Source organism: Mirounga angustirostris, unplaced genomic scaffold (genome assembly GCF_029215605.1).
Source record: "Mirounga angustirostris isolate CCGP_5_RB_7025 unplaced genomic scaffold, mMirAng1.0.hap1 SCAF_7, whole genome shotgun sequence".
NCBI lineage: Eukaryota > Metazoa > Chordata > Mammalia > Carnivora > Phocidae > Mirounga > Mirounga angustirostris.
Genome location: NW_026991715.1, coordinates 34,345,210 through 34,360,311, shown reverse-complemented (window position 1 = coordinate 34,360,311; position 15,102 = coordinate 34,345,210). Strand labels below are relative to the sequence as shown.

At 49.2% G+C, this 15,102-nt stretch overlaps 2 protein-coding genes across 4 annotated transcripts; one reads left to right on the top strand and one right to left on the bottom strand.

The window, feature by feature from the left end:
• Positions 1 to 350: 350 nt before the first annotated feature.
• On the top strand, positions 351 to 11,619 carry LOC135365353 (uncharacterized). Of its 3 annotated transcripts, XM_064595996.1 has the most exons (7): positions 351 to 771; positions 1,715 to 1,792; positions 2,649 to 2,735; positions 2,814 to 2,930; positions 6,965 to 7,098; positions 8,177 to 8,385; positions 8,458 to 11,619. In XM_064595996.1, exons 3-6 carry the CDS (start codon positions 2,653 to 2,655, stop codon positions 8,374 to 8,376), a joined length of 534 nt encoding a protein of 177 aa, XP_064452066.1. In that variant the 5' UTR covers positions 351 to 771; positions 1,715 to 1,792; positions 2,649 to 2,652; the 3' UTR covers positions 8,377 to 8,385; positions 8,458 to 11,619. The 3 variants fall into 3 exon arrangements, 2 of the variants coding, with proteins under 2 accessions (XP_064452066.1, XP_064452065.1); XR_010413026.1 differs by having other exon boundaries at positions 2,852 to 2,930; positions 6,965 to 8,385; XM_064595995.1 differs by lacking the exon at positions 351 to 771 and having other exon boundaries at positions 1,399 to 1,792.
• A 1,226-nt stretch (positions 11,620 to 12,845) lies between these two features.
• Positions 12,846 to 15,016, bottom strand: SLC35A4 (solute carrier family 35 member A4). The gene has a single exon (XM_045893819.3). The coding sequence runs from the start codon at positions 14,774 to 14,776 to the stop codon at positions 13,802 to 13,804; it is 975 nt and encodes a 324-aa protein (XP_045749775.1). The 5' UTR covers positions 14,777 to 15,016; the 3' UTR covers positions 12,846 to 13,801.
• Between the last annotated feature and the right edge of the window lie 86 nt (positions 15,017 to 15,102).

Below are 15,102 nucleotides of genomic sequence, written 5' to 3'. Positions count from 1 at the left end.
GAAGAAAGAAAGAAAGAAAGAAAGAAAGAAAGAAAGAAAGAAAGAAAGAAAGAAAGAAAGGAAGGAAGGAAGGAAGGAAGAAAGGAAGGAGAAAGGAAGGAAGGAAGAAAGGAAGGAAGGAAGGAAGAAAGAAAAGAAGAAAGAGAAAGAAAGAAAAGAGAAGAAAGAAAAGAGGGGACTGCCACCTCCTTTGATAAGTTGTTATTTAGAGGCCCTCTCCAGAGCCCTCAGATCAAGGAGATGAATTATTGAGGGGAATCTGAGAGGCATGAAAGCCACGGCGTGTGGAGAGGCGGCAAGCACAGGGGCTGGTTTGGGCCAGGACAGCTCAGTGACCCCAGCCCTCACGGGCAACCCCCCCCCCCCCCCCCCCCCCCCCCCCGGCCAGGCTGACTGTAGTGGTGGAAGTAGAAGTAGAGGGAGGCAGAGGATCAGGTAAGAAGTCCTTACACATTCATTCTTAGAGAGAGTGCAGCCTGGGGGACCCCCTTGGGAGAGGGGAAGGAGGAGGTCATTTTACGGCTTTAGCTGCTGCAGATGCTGTTTGAGGAAGCTCTGCTTCTCAGGGGCTCTGATCCTGTGCGTAGTACTCTAGGTTAGGAAACTGAGGCCAAAGTTGAGAGCAGGACCTAGGGGTCCTGGCAGTTTCCCCCATGAGAGTTGATATATAGCCCATCTTTCTTAGGCCCTGAGGAGACCTGTTGCCCCACACTCCTTCTGGAGGGGCCCAAGAGCATCTGCCTGCTTCAGCCAGGCACTCCAGACACTCAGGTAAAAATGGGATGGGGTGCGGGTGAGGGCTGGGGAAGATGGGAATGACAATGCCGAGCCTAGCCCTCCCCACAGGAACAATGCATCACCTTTGACAGAGTCCTGGGCTCTGATGCTGCTCAGGTAGGGGGGTTGTAGGGAGATGGGAGGAGCATGGGAGCCCTCAGGCTCCTGGATCCTGGAGCGCTGAGTGCTTCCCAAGTCCTTTGCTCGGACAGACTGGGTCAGGGCACCTGAGATCAGGAGATGTCTCTGTGTCCCCTGCAGGAGGCTGAGCAGGAGCTGCTAGCACGAGTCCAGTCCACACTAGGCTTGGTGGCCCAAGGGTACAGTGTAGCCCTACTGCTTCGGGGTCGGGAAGCAGAGACACCCCGGCTCGTACCTCAGGGGAGTCCCAGAGGAGCCACCGGGCATAGGTCTCACAAGGCTCCCGGATACCTTTGAGAAACTTGCCTTCCCCTTCCTAGCTGGATTAGGTTCCCCTCCTTGGGGTTCCTACAGTGCACTGCAGTCCATACAGAATGTTTTGCCAGGACCAATCTGGGCAGTGATTAAGAGGCTGGGGAAGGCTGGAGGCTGGGGTCCATGGGGGTGAAGGTCAGGGAGGGGTGGTGTGCAAAGATCAAATATCCAGGGAGTCTAATCTTCACAGTTTTTCATAATACTGATAATAAACTTGACAGTTTTGTTTTTAGGGCTTCATGAAAATGCCCCCCAAATCAAAATAGCAGCTTCAGAAACATGTCATATAGGAAACAGCAGGTCTCACTGAAAATGTCTACTCATTTGACTGGCTCTCTGTGAACCGTGAGGGCCGGGGCTGTTTCTGTCCTGGACACTGTGCCCCTAGTACAGAACTGGGTGCAGAACTGCACCCTCAGGAAATGTTGAAGTGCGGATTCATCCTTTCTGCATCCCTACTGAACCCCTTTCTCCACTTTAGCTGTTGCAGATGCTGTTTGAGGAAGCTCTGCCCCACGGGAACCCTGATCCTGTGCTTATTACCCTTAGCCTGGTGCAGGTGAGACCTTGCAGGGAGGGGAGACCTGGGAGCCAAGGCCCTGGCAGTGCTGCAGAAAATGCCTGAGGCTTATGAGCAGCCAGAAAAGCTTGAGCCCAGCCTCATTCAGCTGCTCACCAGCGTGGGCTTGCCTCTCTGAGGCCTCCTTTTTCCTGCCTCAAATGGCTGAATTTTGGTGCCCTGGTTGGCCCACAGGGCCCCAGTGGGAGGATCGTGTGAGCTGAAGTCTGGGAAAGGCTCTATTTGTAACCGGTGTTGTGCTTGCATGATTCCAGCTCAGCCCCAGTGGGAGGACTCGGGACATGCTCTCTCCAGGGACGGAGAACCTGTCAGTGCTAGATGTGTCCCCCCTAGGCTTGTGAGTGTCCAGGGCCCAATGGGATCTGAGGGTGCTTGTCTTAAAGCAGGGCTGACACCCCCAAACCCAGCCCTTGGAGGTTTCTCTCCACTGCCATGCACTTGGGGTCATGCTTATCACGCCCTCTCATCCTCTTCCCTGCATCTCATATCCCCAACCCTCTCACTCTTCTTACCCTACCCATCTATGCCTCTTCAACTCAGTCATTATCATCCTGGGAGATTTGAGCATCTCACTGAGCAGAACTTCAGTTTCTCCATCTGTAAAATGGGAGAAATCCCAGCTAGCTTATTTCCCTCACTGGGCAGATGACAGGAGGGAAAAAGAGATCATGAAGATGAGAGCCTTTTAGGGGATGTACTGAGCTTGGAACCTTGGGGATGATTCTTACAGGCTCTTTGGATCGCAAATGGACTCCCCATGAAGAGATTCTGGGGGGCTGGGCAGAACCCTGGTGCTCAACCCTTGAGAGTTGAGCTCAGCCTCCCCTTCTTCCAGGGTGATGGAAAATGCCAGTGAGGTGGAGGTGTCCGACTCAAGAGCTGCCTTGGAGCTGTACTTGCAGGCTGCAGGGGATGAAGGCAGGTGAGGATGGGAGGGCACCTGTCACCTCCCACCCCCATCCCTTAGGTGTTTGGCCTGATCTTACCCTCTCCTCCACAGGGCCTGCTCTCTGCTCACTGTCACCATGTCCTGCCCAGGGCCTGATCCTTCTGAGGAGCCTGGGATCCAGGGCATGTGGCGAGGGGCCTTGAAGATCCTGCAGCTCCCCAGAGCCCTGTAAGTCTGATGGAGTCTTCTGACTGCTTTGGGGAGTGGCGGTTGGGGGTGGGGTTCTGAAATATGGATGCAGAGACCCAGGCCAGCCCCAGAGTCTCCTTTCCTCACCTCTGACATGGTAAATGACTCTTTCCTTTAGCATTTCTTATAAGGCAGGTCTATTCACAATGAATTCCATCAGCTTTTACTAATCTAGGAATACCTTAATTTCTCCCACATTCTTAAAGGATAATTTTCCCAGATATAGAATTCTTAGTTGACAGGCTTTTTCTTTTCTTTTTTTTTCTTTTATTAATATATAGTATATTATTTGTTTCAGGGGTACAGTCTGTGATTCATCAGTTTTACACAATTCACAGTGCTCACCATAGCACATACCCTCCCCAATGTCCATCACCCAGCCACCCCATCCCTCCCACCCCCCTCCACCCCAGAAACCCAGTTTATTTCCTGAGATTAAGAGTCTCTTATGGTTTGTCTCCCTCTCTGGTTTCATCTTGTTTCATTTTCCCCTCCCTTCCCCTATGATCCTCTGTCTTGTTTCTCAAATTTCTCATATCAGTGAGCTCATATGATAATTGTCTTTCTCTGATTGACTTATTTTGCTCAGCATAATACCCTCTAGTTCCATCCATGTCATTGCAAATGGCAAGATTTCGTTTTTTGATGGCTGCATAATATTTCATTGTGTATATATATACATACATACATACATACATCACATCTTCTTTATCCATTCATCTGTTGATGGACATCTTGGCTCTTTCCATAGTTTGGCTATTGTGGACATTGCTGCTCTACACATTGGGGGGCAGGTGCCCCTTCAGATCACTACATTTGTATCTTTGGGGTAAATACCCAGTAGTGCAATTGCTGGGTCGTGGGTAGCTCTATTTTCAACTTTTTGAGGAACCTCCTTACTGTTTTCCAGAGTGGCTGCGCCAGCTTGCACTCCCACCAACAGTGTAGGAGGGTTCCCCTTTCTCCGCATCCTCACCAACATCTGTCATTTCCTGACTTGTTAATTTTAGCCATTCTGACTGGTGTGAGGTGGTATCTCACTGAGGTTTTGATTTGTATTTCCCTGATGCCAAGTGAGGTTGAACACTTTTTCAGTGTCTGTTGACCATTTGGATGTCTTCTTTGCAGAAGTGTCTGTTCATGCCTTCTGCCCATTTCTTGATTGGATTATTTGTTTTTTGGGTGATGAGTTTGATAAGTTCTTTGTAGATTTTGATACTAGCCCTTTATCTGATATGTCATTTGCAAATATCTTCTCCCATTCTTGACAGGCTTTTTCTTACAGCACTTTAAGTATGTCATCTCACTGACTTCTGGCCTCCATAATTTCTTTTTAAGATTTTATTTATTTACTTAAGAGAGAAAGAGCGAACGAGAGAGAGAGAGCACAAGCAGGGGGAGTGGCAGGCAGAGGGAGAGGGAGAAGCAGGCTCCCTACTGAGCAAGGAGCCCAATGCAGGGCTCTATCCCAGGACCCTGGGATCATGACCTGAGCTGAAGGCAGATGCTTAACCGACTGAGCCACCCAGGCACTCCTGGCCTCCATAATTTCTGATGAGAAACTCATCTTATGAAGTATCACTTGTACATAACAAGTTGCTTCTCCTATGCTATTTTCAAGATTCTCTCTTTAGCTTTTGACAGTTTGATTATAACGTGTCTTGGCATGGATCTCTTTGAGCTTATCTTTCTTGGAATTTGTTGAGCTTCTTGGATGTATAGATTAATGTCTTTCATATAATTTGGGGGAATTTTTGAGTATTATTTCTTCACATAATCTTTCTGCCCCCTTTTCTCTCTCTTTTCCCTCTGAGATTCCCATTCTGCATATGTTTATACACCTGATGCATCCACCGGTCCCTTAGGCTCATTTTCCTTCATTCTTTTTTCTTTCTGCTCCTCGGACTGCATAATTCTATTTGACTTATTTTCAACTTTGCTGAGGTTCTTTCTTGTGCCTGCTCAAATCTGCCCTCTCGGGAATTTATGAATTCAGTTACTGTACTTTTCAGCTCTGGAATTTCTACTTGGTTCCTATTTTATTTTATTCTATTTTAAGTAAGCTTTACACCTGCCATGGGGCTTGAACTCATGACCCTGAGATCAAGAGCCTCATGCTACACCAACTGAGCCAGCCAGGTGCCCCTCTACTTGGTTCCTTTTTTTTTTTTTTTAAGATTTTATTTATTTGACACAGAGAGACACAGCGAGAGAGGGAACACAAGCAGGGGGAGTGGGAGAGGGAGAAGCAGGCTTCCCGCTGAGCAGGGAGCGCGATGCGGGGCTCGATCACAGGACCCTGGGATCATGACCTGAGCCGAAGGCAGACGCTTAACGACTGAGCCACCCAGGCACCCCTACTTGGTTCCTTTTTATAATTTCTATGCTTCTATAGATATTTTCTATTCATTGAGGCATCATTTTCTTGATTTCTTTTAGTTTTCTGAGCATATTTAAGATAGTTGAATTAAAGTCTTTGTGTAGTGAATCCAATGTCTGTACTTGCTTAGGGAAGTTTCTGTTAAATTTTTTTTCTCCTGTGGGCCATACGTTCTTGTTTATTTGCATGCTTGATATCTTTATGGTTGGAAACTGACCAATTTGAGAATTTTTATTTTTATAAAGATTATATTATTTATTGTGCTGGTCTCTTAAGTCTCCATTTCTTTTCCTTAATGCTCTGACATTTTTGGTATGATAATGTGATAACTCTGAAAACCAAATTCTCCATCCTCTCTAGGTTGGCATTGTTGCTTGTTGTGGGCTACAGCTATCTGCTTGCTTAGTTATGGTTTCAAAAAATTTTTGCAAAAACTGTTTTCTTTGTGGTCACTGAAGTCTCCATTATCTCGGTGGTTAGCTAGTGACCTGACATTGAATTACTTAAACTGCTGGGACCAACCCCCCTCCTTTTTTTTCTAAAGGAAGAAAAGAGAAAGAAAAGAAAAAAGAAAAAAAATCTCCAGCATTCCGTAGATTGGCTCTGTGTTGGGTCGGTGCTTCTGTGCTTAGCCAGTCCATTTACAGCTCTGCCTTAGCCTCATTTCCTGCTTGCACTGAGCTGAAAAATCATCCAGAAATGAAAACTTATGATCTTCTCAGGTGTTTTCTCAGCATGCATCCTGCCCTGGGCATGTGTGTGGCTTTCTAGGTTCTCTAGTGTGTGGGGGAATTTTCCTTATTCCCCCAAATCTCACTTCCCAACTTTTCCTCCCAGTCTTTCCATGCATTCGTTGTTTGCTCCAACTGTTATTTTTGCTCGTTCTTTCATCTTGCAATGTTTTGAGGGACTGTCCTCTAGCATAGCTGTTCTGCCCTGAGAGAGTTCCAAGGGAAGTGAAACAAAGGGAAGCCCTTTTTGTTAGTTCTTTGGGGGAAACCCTAGATAGTCAAAACAACAAACACAATTCTTTGGGAACAAGATCTGCTCAGGTCCCTCCAGAGCCAAGTATCCCCACCAGAAATGTGGGCTCTTGTCTTCAAGACCACCTCTGTGCTGGGGAGGAGGCTGGGGCTGGAGTAAGTTAAAACACCACAAAGATCTCAACATATTTAAGTTGGCTTTCTCCCAGTGAAGCATTCACTTGGTTGCTGTAAACCTTTGACTATCCCCCAGAATTCCAGGAAGGTTGATTCTGACCATTTTTGCCAGATGTTTCTGGCAATAGACAGACTCCCAGAGTTCCCTCCTCTGCCATTTTTGTGGATGTCACCTTGCTTTGCCATTTTAAACTGGGTGATTAGTCTTTTATTATTGAGGGTAAGAGTTCTTTAAATATTCTGGATACAAGTCCCTTATCAGATAGATGAATTAAATTTTGTACTATGAGAATACATTGTGTAATTTTAAAAATAATAAAATAAAAAAAAGATCTATGCAAGGTTGCAAATCTGCCTGGTGGTGCACAAAAGTTACTGGAAATAGTCAACTTTCCCATCAGAGTGTGATTTGGGCCAGTATCTTTCCCCACCCACCAGTGGACATTTCCTTTCTTCCTCCCTCCTTCTGGTAGAGATTGCCCCCTGCTGCAGGTGTTGGCTGGTAAGGTTATTGGTGAGCAGGTGGAGGGTTCTCTGCCCTGGATTGTCTCACGGCTCCTGGAAGGAAACAACTACAGCGGCCTTCTTCTTCGCCTGGACCCTCAAGGTGGCCTGGGGGGGTGGGGGGTTCTTGGCGGAAGCTCTGGGATCTGACTTATGCCTGACCCACCCTCTTACCAAATCAGCTGCAGCCCCAACTGCAGTCCAGAGAAAGCCTAACCCTCTGGGAGAGCCAGGATTCAGAAAGGTCCCAGGATGGCTAGATTGCCAAAGTCTGGAGAGGCAGGGCCAATAGAAAAGCAACCCCTCACCCTTCAGAGACTTTCAACAGTTTACCAAGCATTTTTACACTAATGCCTTTTATTCTTACCACAAGCCCATGAGACATATCTAAGTTAGATGAGGAAAGAGAGGGAAGCCTAATTTATAAATGAGGAAAGGGAGGATCAAAGGAGGGAAAGAACTTGCCTGTTTTCACACACTTATTAAAAATCAGGCCTCTGTGAAATGGTATGATGTCAGAGACGTGGGGGAGTTCAAGTGGAGGGTATAGAGCAAACAAGAATGGTCAAGAGTTGATAATTATTGAAGCTGGGTGATAAATAGATGGGTTTCCTGTACTTTGTATATGTTTGAAATTTTCTATAATAATAATAATAATAATAATAAAAAGCTTGGTTATCTGTCTCCAAAACTAATGAACACACATTAATTTGGCTAATATGCTCCCAGACCACTCACTGTGCCAGGCCCTGTGGAGTGAGGAGGATAAAATAGGGCAGTTCATGCCCTCAAGGATAAAGCAGTGAAGGATAAAAGTGTATTTATCCACTGGCCAGTTTGGTATCATGATTAAGGGCCCAGGCCTTAATGTCAGACAAAACTGGACTTAAGTCAGCTCTGCTACTCACCAGGAAGTTGCTTGACTTCTCTGAGCTTCATTTTGCTTCACCTGGGAAATATGGGGGTAAGACAAATTAGAGTTGCTGCCCCATTGGAGTGTTATGTGGATAAAAAAAGAGAATCCATGAAAAGCCTTGGCACAGTGCCATCAAGCACATGTAAACACGTGATAGGCATTAGCTATTTTTATAAATAGTGCTATTAATAAAAATTACAAGTATTATAGGCAGTGTGCTTTGGAATCCAGAAGGAGTGATTCACTCTGAATCTCCCCTCACTAGGTGGCTCCCCGAGCTTGCTCTGGGCTGCTCTGTTGGGGGCCGAGGAAAGGAGGATGCAGGTGAAACAGGTGAGGCCCACCCTGTGGGATGCCGTAGCAGAGGCCCGGGCCTGCCGGGCTGGCCTGAAGAGCCTGCGTTCAGGCCTCCTTGGAGACAACCTGACAGACAGTGGGCTCAGCCAGTTGGGCAGGGCATTGTGAGAATTGCAGGTAAGCAAGGTGAGGCCTGGAGGTGCCTGAGAGAGCAACGGCTGGAGCCTACCCTGAACCCTCTCTCCATAGGTGGTAAAAGCCTGGAGCCGGCGCCCAGGAAACCGGATGCTCAAAAGGGTAAAAGCTGAGGCTGTGGGGCTTCCAGAACTACAGGTAGGTCTTCTTGTTCAACCTCTTAGGAGCCCCATTGACCTCCGCCTTCTTCTCCTGTTTAGAGAGCACTATGAGGAGGCCCTTCCTTGATTCACTAATTTATTGATTCCCAGACATTTATTGACTTCTCACTCTGTGTTAGGCACAGTGCTATGTAGACCCTGGGAAATCCCTGTCCTCATGGAGTTTATAATTTCTGGAAAGAAACTATTATAACACCATGATCAGTGCTCTGAAGGCCTTATCAACACAGGGTTCTATGGGGCGTCTAAGTTAGTCTTGGCAAGAGAAGGAGTGAACGTTTCATGGAAGTTGATTCCTAAAGGAGGTGGCCAGGAAAAATGAGTGAAGAACATTCCAGGCACGGAAGATAACAGGCAAAGTCTCAGAAATAAGTAAGAGCTTGATCTCTTTGGGTGACTGCAAGCAGCTCATTTTGCTGGAGAATAGCTTGAGGAAGAGTCAAGAGAGAAGGATTAAAGAGTGAAGTAGGGGCCAGGTCATAAAGGGCTTTGTAAATTTATTGAGATGTTTGGACTTCATCTTGAAGGGGAAACCATAGAATTTTTTTAAGCAGAGAAGACAACATTGCTTACATTTTTCAGGTGAGCAAACTGAGGCTCAGAGAAGGGATCTGAGTATCTCAGGGTCACTGATATAATCAAAGGTAGCAGAGGGGCAAACATATCCTAGTCTTTAGACTCAATATGGTACTTTTGCATCCGTTTAGAATGCATGGCCTCTCCTGTGCAGAAGGGGGCACTGTCTTCCAGGATTTGCCACAGTGTGGCTGGAACGCTGCTCCTGTCCGCCTCCTGGTCCTTCCCTTTTTGTAATTACTGACTTGTTTTTACAGCCCTGAGTTCTGGGAATTAGGCATGTAAGCTCCCAGTTATTGAGAGGTTCCTGCCACTTGTGCTTTGGGTGCCTTATCTTTTTTTTTTTTTTTTTTTTTAAGATTTTATTTATTTATTTGACAGAGAGAGAGAGATAGCGAGAGCAGGAACACAGGCAGGGGGAGTGGGAGAGGGAGAAGCAGGCTTCCCGCCAAGCAGGGAGCCCAATGTGGGACTCGATCCCAGGACTCTGGGATCATGACCTGAGCCGAAGGCAGACGCTTAACGACTGAGCCACCTAGGTGCCCCAGGGTGCCTCATCTTATTTCATGCTCTCTACAACTTTCATCAGCTCTATTTTACATGGATTCAAAAGACTAGTCACCTGCCTGACATCACACAGCTGAGGAGAGGAGGGGCTGGGACCCCGATCTGCCTGATCTTAAAGCCCTGAGCTCAGAAGGAAGGGTATGGAATTCTCACTCCTACTATATTCTTGCAGCTGATAGGTTCAACAGCAAGCCACAGCCCAGGCTTCCAGGGAGAGCCCAAAGGTGGGTTTGGGGCTTGGGGTGGAGTCAGGTATCTTCTCCACCTTTACTGGGCTTAACTGCATTTTCTTCCAGTGGTAGGAATAACAGCATCTCTAGGAACTGGGCTCCACCAAAATCATCCTCTTAGGGACTCTGAGGAACAGGTAATACCTCATGTGCCCCAGAACAGCGGAAGATGTTGGGGGAGTGGAGTTGCAGAGCCCTGTTAATATGTCTACTGCTTCCTTGCCCCAACATCAGGGAGAAATATGGAGCTTCTGGCAAAAAGAAGACCCAAAAGCCTATGTGATTCCTAAGGGAGGGGCACGGGAAGGCTATTTTGCTACTGGGTCACATTAGGGGTATAGGATCCTTCAGGCCTCCATGGCAGCTATTAGCAGAGCCAATACCTCTCCTTTCTCCCTATGACCTCCAAGTCTCTGTCCAGGCTCCTGGCTCTTACAGGCCGGTTAGGTCCTGGACACGTTCTAGGAGCAGCTCTGGTAGTGGGGTTCTGTTGAAAAGTTGGACCCTGAGTCCCAAGGCTATGAACACACATGGGCTTCTGGCTGAGCCTAGACTAATGCCACCTAGCCCTGGCAGGTCCCAGATGTGGCCCTGCAGTTCTTCTTGGCCCAGGCACGGAGGAAAAGACTGCACGAACAGCACCAAATATGGATCCAAGAGGAACTGAAGTATTTGGAACAGGAGGAGGAGGTGACAGGTGACCAGGTCAAAGGCCTGGTGGCTGGAGAGGAGGTAAGGAGGGTCAAGTAGGGGACCTGAGGCTTCTTCTAATTGGTCCAGGCACTGTGCCGGGCGCTGGGATCCAGCCTCAGTCACAACAGAGTGGGCCATACCCTCTCCTGGTCCTTACAGCTTTGTGGGGGACAGATGAAGCCATTTGCAGGGCTAAAGTGCTGTGATGCAGGGAGCTAAGGGCTTGCGGGAACAGAGAGGTGTGCCGGACCCAGGCTGGAGTGGATCACAGACGATGGCATTTAGCGGAGACAAAAAACCAAATCAGCCAAAGGAATTCACGGGACTGAGCTCTGCTTGGGCAGTCTGTACTTATCACATAGAGGCAGAGTACATATAACTCGTTTGAACAAATTAAGAAACCAAAACTTGTGTCCATGGGGGTTGTGGGGATATGTTCTGAGGACAATACTGTATGAGCAAAAGTCCAGAGGGAAGCAGTGGCAAAGTAGTCTGGGTATTGCAAATTGTCCATCTGGTGGGCCCTGGCAGGTGCAGGTCAGAGGAGAGGCTAAAGAGACCAGTGTGTGCCATGCCTCTGATCTGGACTTTACCCTAAGAATGACAGTGAACCACTGAAAGGCATGTGTCATCTCAGTTCTGCCCCTCACTAGCCATGTGAATTTGGCAAGGTTCGGTCACTTCTCTGATCCACAGTTTCCAAATCTATCTACCAGATTTGGAAAACTAAAATGGCAACTACCTCATATGGTTTTCATTTGATAAACTGAAATAACACACATGAAGTGTTTAGAACAGAGCCTGGCACACAGGTGGCACTGAACAAGACTATGTATTATCACTGAAGGCCTCCAAGAAGAGGCAGAGATGGCCCCGGGAGCAGACGGTGCTGAGGCTCCAGCTGGAGGTCCTTCAGGCAGAGCAGGACACTGCGGAGCGGGACCTCGCAGCCCTCTATGACCTGCACGTGCAGGCTGCCCAAGCTCAGACACGCCATATGCTGCAGGTCAGTGAGGTCAGAAGGCAGGCCTTGAAATGGTTCCAAGGCTGACTGACTGACAGGCATCTCTGAATCTGGGCACAGGTATTCCGAGCCTGGCGAAGGCTGTGGGAGGAGCAGGCCATGACCACTGAGCATCACCACCGAAGCCTGCTGGCTGGTGTCCTGCAAGACAACATCGACCTGGCCACGCAGAACCAGGAGCTCCAAGCCCAGAACCAGCAGCTTCGGCAGGGAGTAGAGTAGGCTGAAGCTAGTCATTGCCGGATTGCTACCCTGGGGAGAAATCTGATCGGTAATCCTGCAAGGGTGGCTTCCTTTCTCTTCATTCTTAAGGGGCCTAGAAAGGAGAGGGAGATGGGACTCAATAACCAAGCTAACCTTCATTATGGATAATTAACACTACTACTAAACCAGGTCTCACTGTCAGTCCCTGTTAAGCGCCTAATATCCGCAACTTCATTTTAGCCTCTCCCACTACCCTATATATAGTGATAGGTGCCATTTGACCCCCATTTCAGAGGTAAGGCAACTAAAGCTTGGAGAGGTTAAGTAACTACCCAAGGACAGTCAGCTAATAAGTGACAGAGCCAGAATTCAAATTCAAGCCTGGTTGGCCATAGTTCTACACTGCACATAGCGGTTCACAAGATGCAGTGTGCACTGGAATCATTTAGAGAGCTTATTAAAGAACAAGAAAAAAGAAAAAAGATTCCCAAACCCTACCCTACTTCCTAAGATTCTCCAATAGGTCTCACTTTTTTTTTTTCTTTGAAAAATTTTTTTAAGTTTACTAGGTATTCTCCCATGGGAGCAGGGCCTCATGTTCCTCTGGCCATGAGGAGAGATGACAGGAAGAAATATCAATGAGGGAACCAGAGGAAATGAGAATCAAAACCATACTGAACCCATGAGTTCTCTAGCCTAAAATCTAGTTTGTCCTGCCAGGCCCAGTACCTTCTATTCCCAAGAATCCCTCCAAATTCTCCACAGCGCCCAAGTTTGTGCTTCAGAGAAATCTGGAGAGTTCTACAACGGAGAACAGTCTCCATTCCCTGGAGCCCTAAAGGAAATAATGCTCCTGGCAACAACTAGGAGAAAAGAGTCTTTCCTCCTAGTCTGTAAGTTACTCCAGCATTAAGACATTCAGGGCACTAGGGGCACAAAATTATGTTTGAGTGAAGATACGCAACACGAAGACACAGGACTACCACAGCCAATTGCAGGAACCACCTGCACCCCAGAACACTTTATTAAGACTTTATTGCTTACATAGAGACACTGATTGAGCTACACCAAATTTCCCTGTGCCTGGTTCCAGGTCACTCTGTGTAGAGCTTCCCTTAACTGTTGAGAGCTGGGACACTGCTAGGCAGGGGCAGGACCCAGAGTGAGAAGAATGGTACCTCCTAGGAACTGTAGAGGGGGCAGTGGGCTTGGAGAGGGCCCTTGGGGTGAGCAGAGAGGTCAGGAGTGTAGCCTTAAGCCAGGGCCCAGGGGCAACATTCCCTGAGATGAGTCAAGCTCCAGCCCTCTCTGGGGTTTCCAGAACAAAGGCTGGATGGGTGTGGAAAGCAGCACTGTGGAGGGAGCATGGGGCACTGTCTCCAGGTGCTGCTGGAGCTGGGGGAGCTTGGAAGAGTGGCCTGGGTGATCAATATAAAAGCTGTGGCAATCGGGCTTTCCTGCATTACAGTGAGGGCTGAATGTCTCTAATGGGGGAGTCATGTACCAAAGCTGGGCTGGAGTAGCCCGCACCAGGCCCGGGGGCAATGGGTCTGCTGGGGTGACCACAGGAGGCAAGGAAAAGCCAACTGGTGCCCATACCCCACTTGAAACAACTGCATTCATGCAGGATGAGGCAGGGAGCCCCCTCCATTGGGGGTGGGGTCATTTCTGGGGCCTAGGTATTGATGCTTCCCCAATTCCTTAGTGTGGATGGACTTCTGGGAAGTTAAGTTTCTTTAATCAAACCCAGTCTTCAAGTCTCCTGGGGTAACCCTTCATTCACCCACCTCCAGAGACGAACCTAGCTGCTCTCACCACCCCTTTTGTCACAAGGCACTTGTTACAGGGCTGGCGGCTGAGGAAGGGTCCGGAGGCCTGGGAGGTGGCTCTCATGGTGGTACCCAATCCACAGGGTCAGGAGTCTGGGTGGAGGTGGTCGGGGGCTAGCGGCTGCCATAATACAGGCGCACAGCCAGACCAATGAGCAGCGTGGCCAGGAAGAAGGCCGCAGTGAGCTGCAACCGCAGCAGGGCTGCCGAGAGCACGGCATTGACCACCAGTGAGCAGGACACAACAAAGAGGCGTGTGATGCTGCTGCCGTGCTTCATGACGGCTGACATGAGCAGTCCACTTAGTGCCTGGCTCAGCACCACAAGCGCTGCCCATCCGGAGAAACCCTCCAGGAGGCCGGGGCCAGGGCCGCCACCTGCATGCAGACCCAGATTCAGGAGCACACCGAAAGTGTAGAGGAAGAGGTTCTGAAGTGCTAGGGGCAGCCTCTGTCGCTTCATAAGCAGTTCTGTGTACACGGACGACAGGCCCGAGATGAGGCAGTACAAGATGAGAAGCAGCAGTCCCAGTGGAGTGATATGCAGGGCCATGGGGCCAGCAGCAGCTGCTGAAGGGGGCCCAGGAAGGGTGTTCCCAGGGTCCTGGAGGCCCCCAGCTGCATAGCAGGCCCCTGCTGCCATCAGCAGTAGCAGTGCTAAGCCCTGGCGTGCAGAGAGGCGGTGTTGGAGACAGAGGCAGTAGAACAGGGCCGTGCTTCCAATCTTGAGATTGCTCAGCACCTGGTAGGTGCTGGGGTCCATGTAACGTTGAAGATAGATCACCAGGTTGTTGTTAGCTCCGTAGAGTAGGGCTGATAGTGCAAAGGGGGCAGCCTGGCGCCATGGTGGGGCCCCCCGGGGCCATGCTTGCCAGCCCACCAAGAGGGAGAAGGCGCACAGCAGTAGTTTGGTCAGCTCAGTCAGCAGCACGGCCGAGGAGGGCCGGAAGGGCACTCTGCCGTTCACATGGCACAGTGCCAGCAACGGGGCATGGGCGCCATACATGGCGGTGGACAGGAGCAGCATCAGGGTCCAGCGGGCCTGCCTGGGACGGCCCAGGCCTGGCATACCCCCGTCCTCTACACTCATGCCCAAACCAGCCCCCGGGTGGCCTGTGTAGCTAGCAAGGAGGCAGCAGGAATTGTAACAAGTTTGGGGAACATCAGTATGGAGCCAGCTCGCAGGACGGAGGAGCCGTGGTACATCGCTAGAGAGAATACTGAGAATCAGAGTCAGCTGCAAACTCCACAGTCAGGGCTGGAAGACGAAGGGGCTGGTGGCCCTAGAAGCCACAGTCTCGGGGCCAGTCCCATGGGGTTAAGGAGGGGCGTCCCAACTGCTGGCTGATAAGCCACTGTTTACCCTCTGCAGGAAGGAAAGCAAGGATGAAGGCTGTGGGCAAGTTGGAGATAGCA

Coding starts and splice junctions, on each gene's coding strand:
- SLC35A4 (XM_045893819.3), bottom strand. CDS start 14,776: ATGAGTGTAGAGGACGGGGGTATGCCAGGCCTGGGCCGTCCCAGGCAG.
- LOC135365353 (XM_064595995.1), top strand. CDS start 1,656: ATGTTGAAGTGCGGATTCATCCTTTCTGCATCCCTACTGAACCCCTTT. Junction 1,793..2,648: donor TTACCCTTAGCCTGGTGCAG/GTGAGACCTTGC, acceptor CCCTTCTTCCAG/GGTGATGGAAAATGCCAGTG. Junction 2,736..2,813: donor GCTGCAGGGGATGAAGGCAG/GTGAGGATGGGA, acceptor TCTCCTCCACAG/GGCCTGCTCTCTGCTCACTG.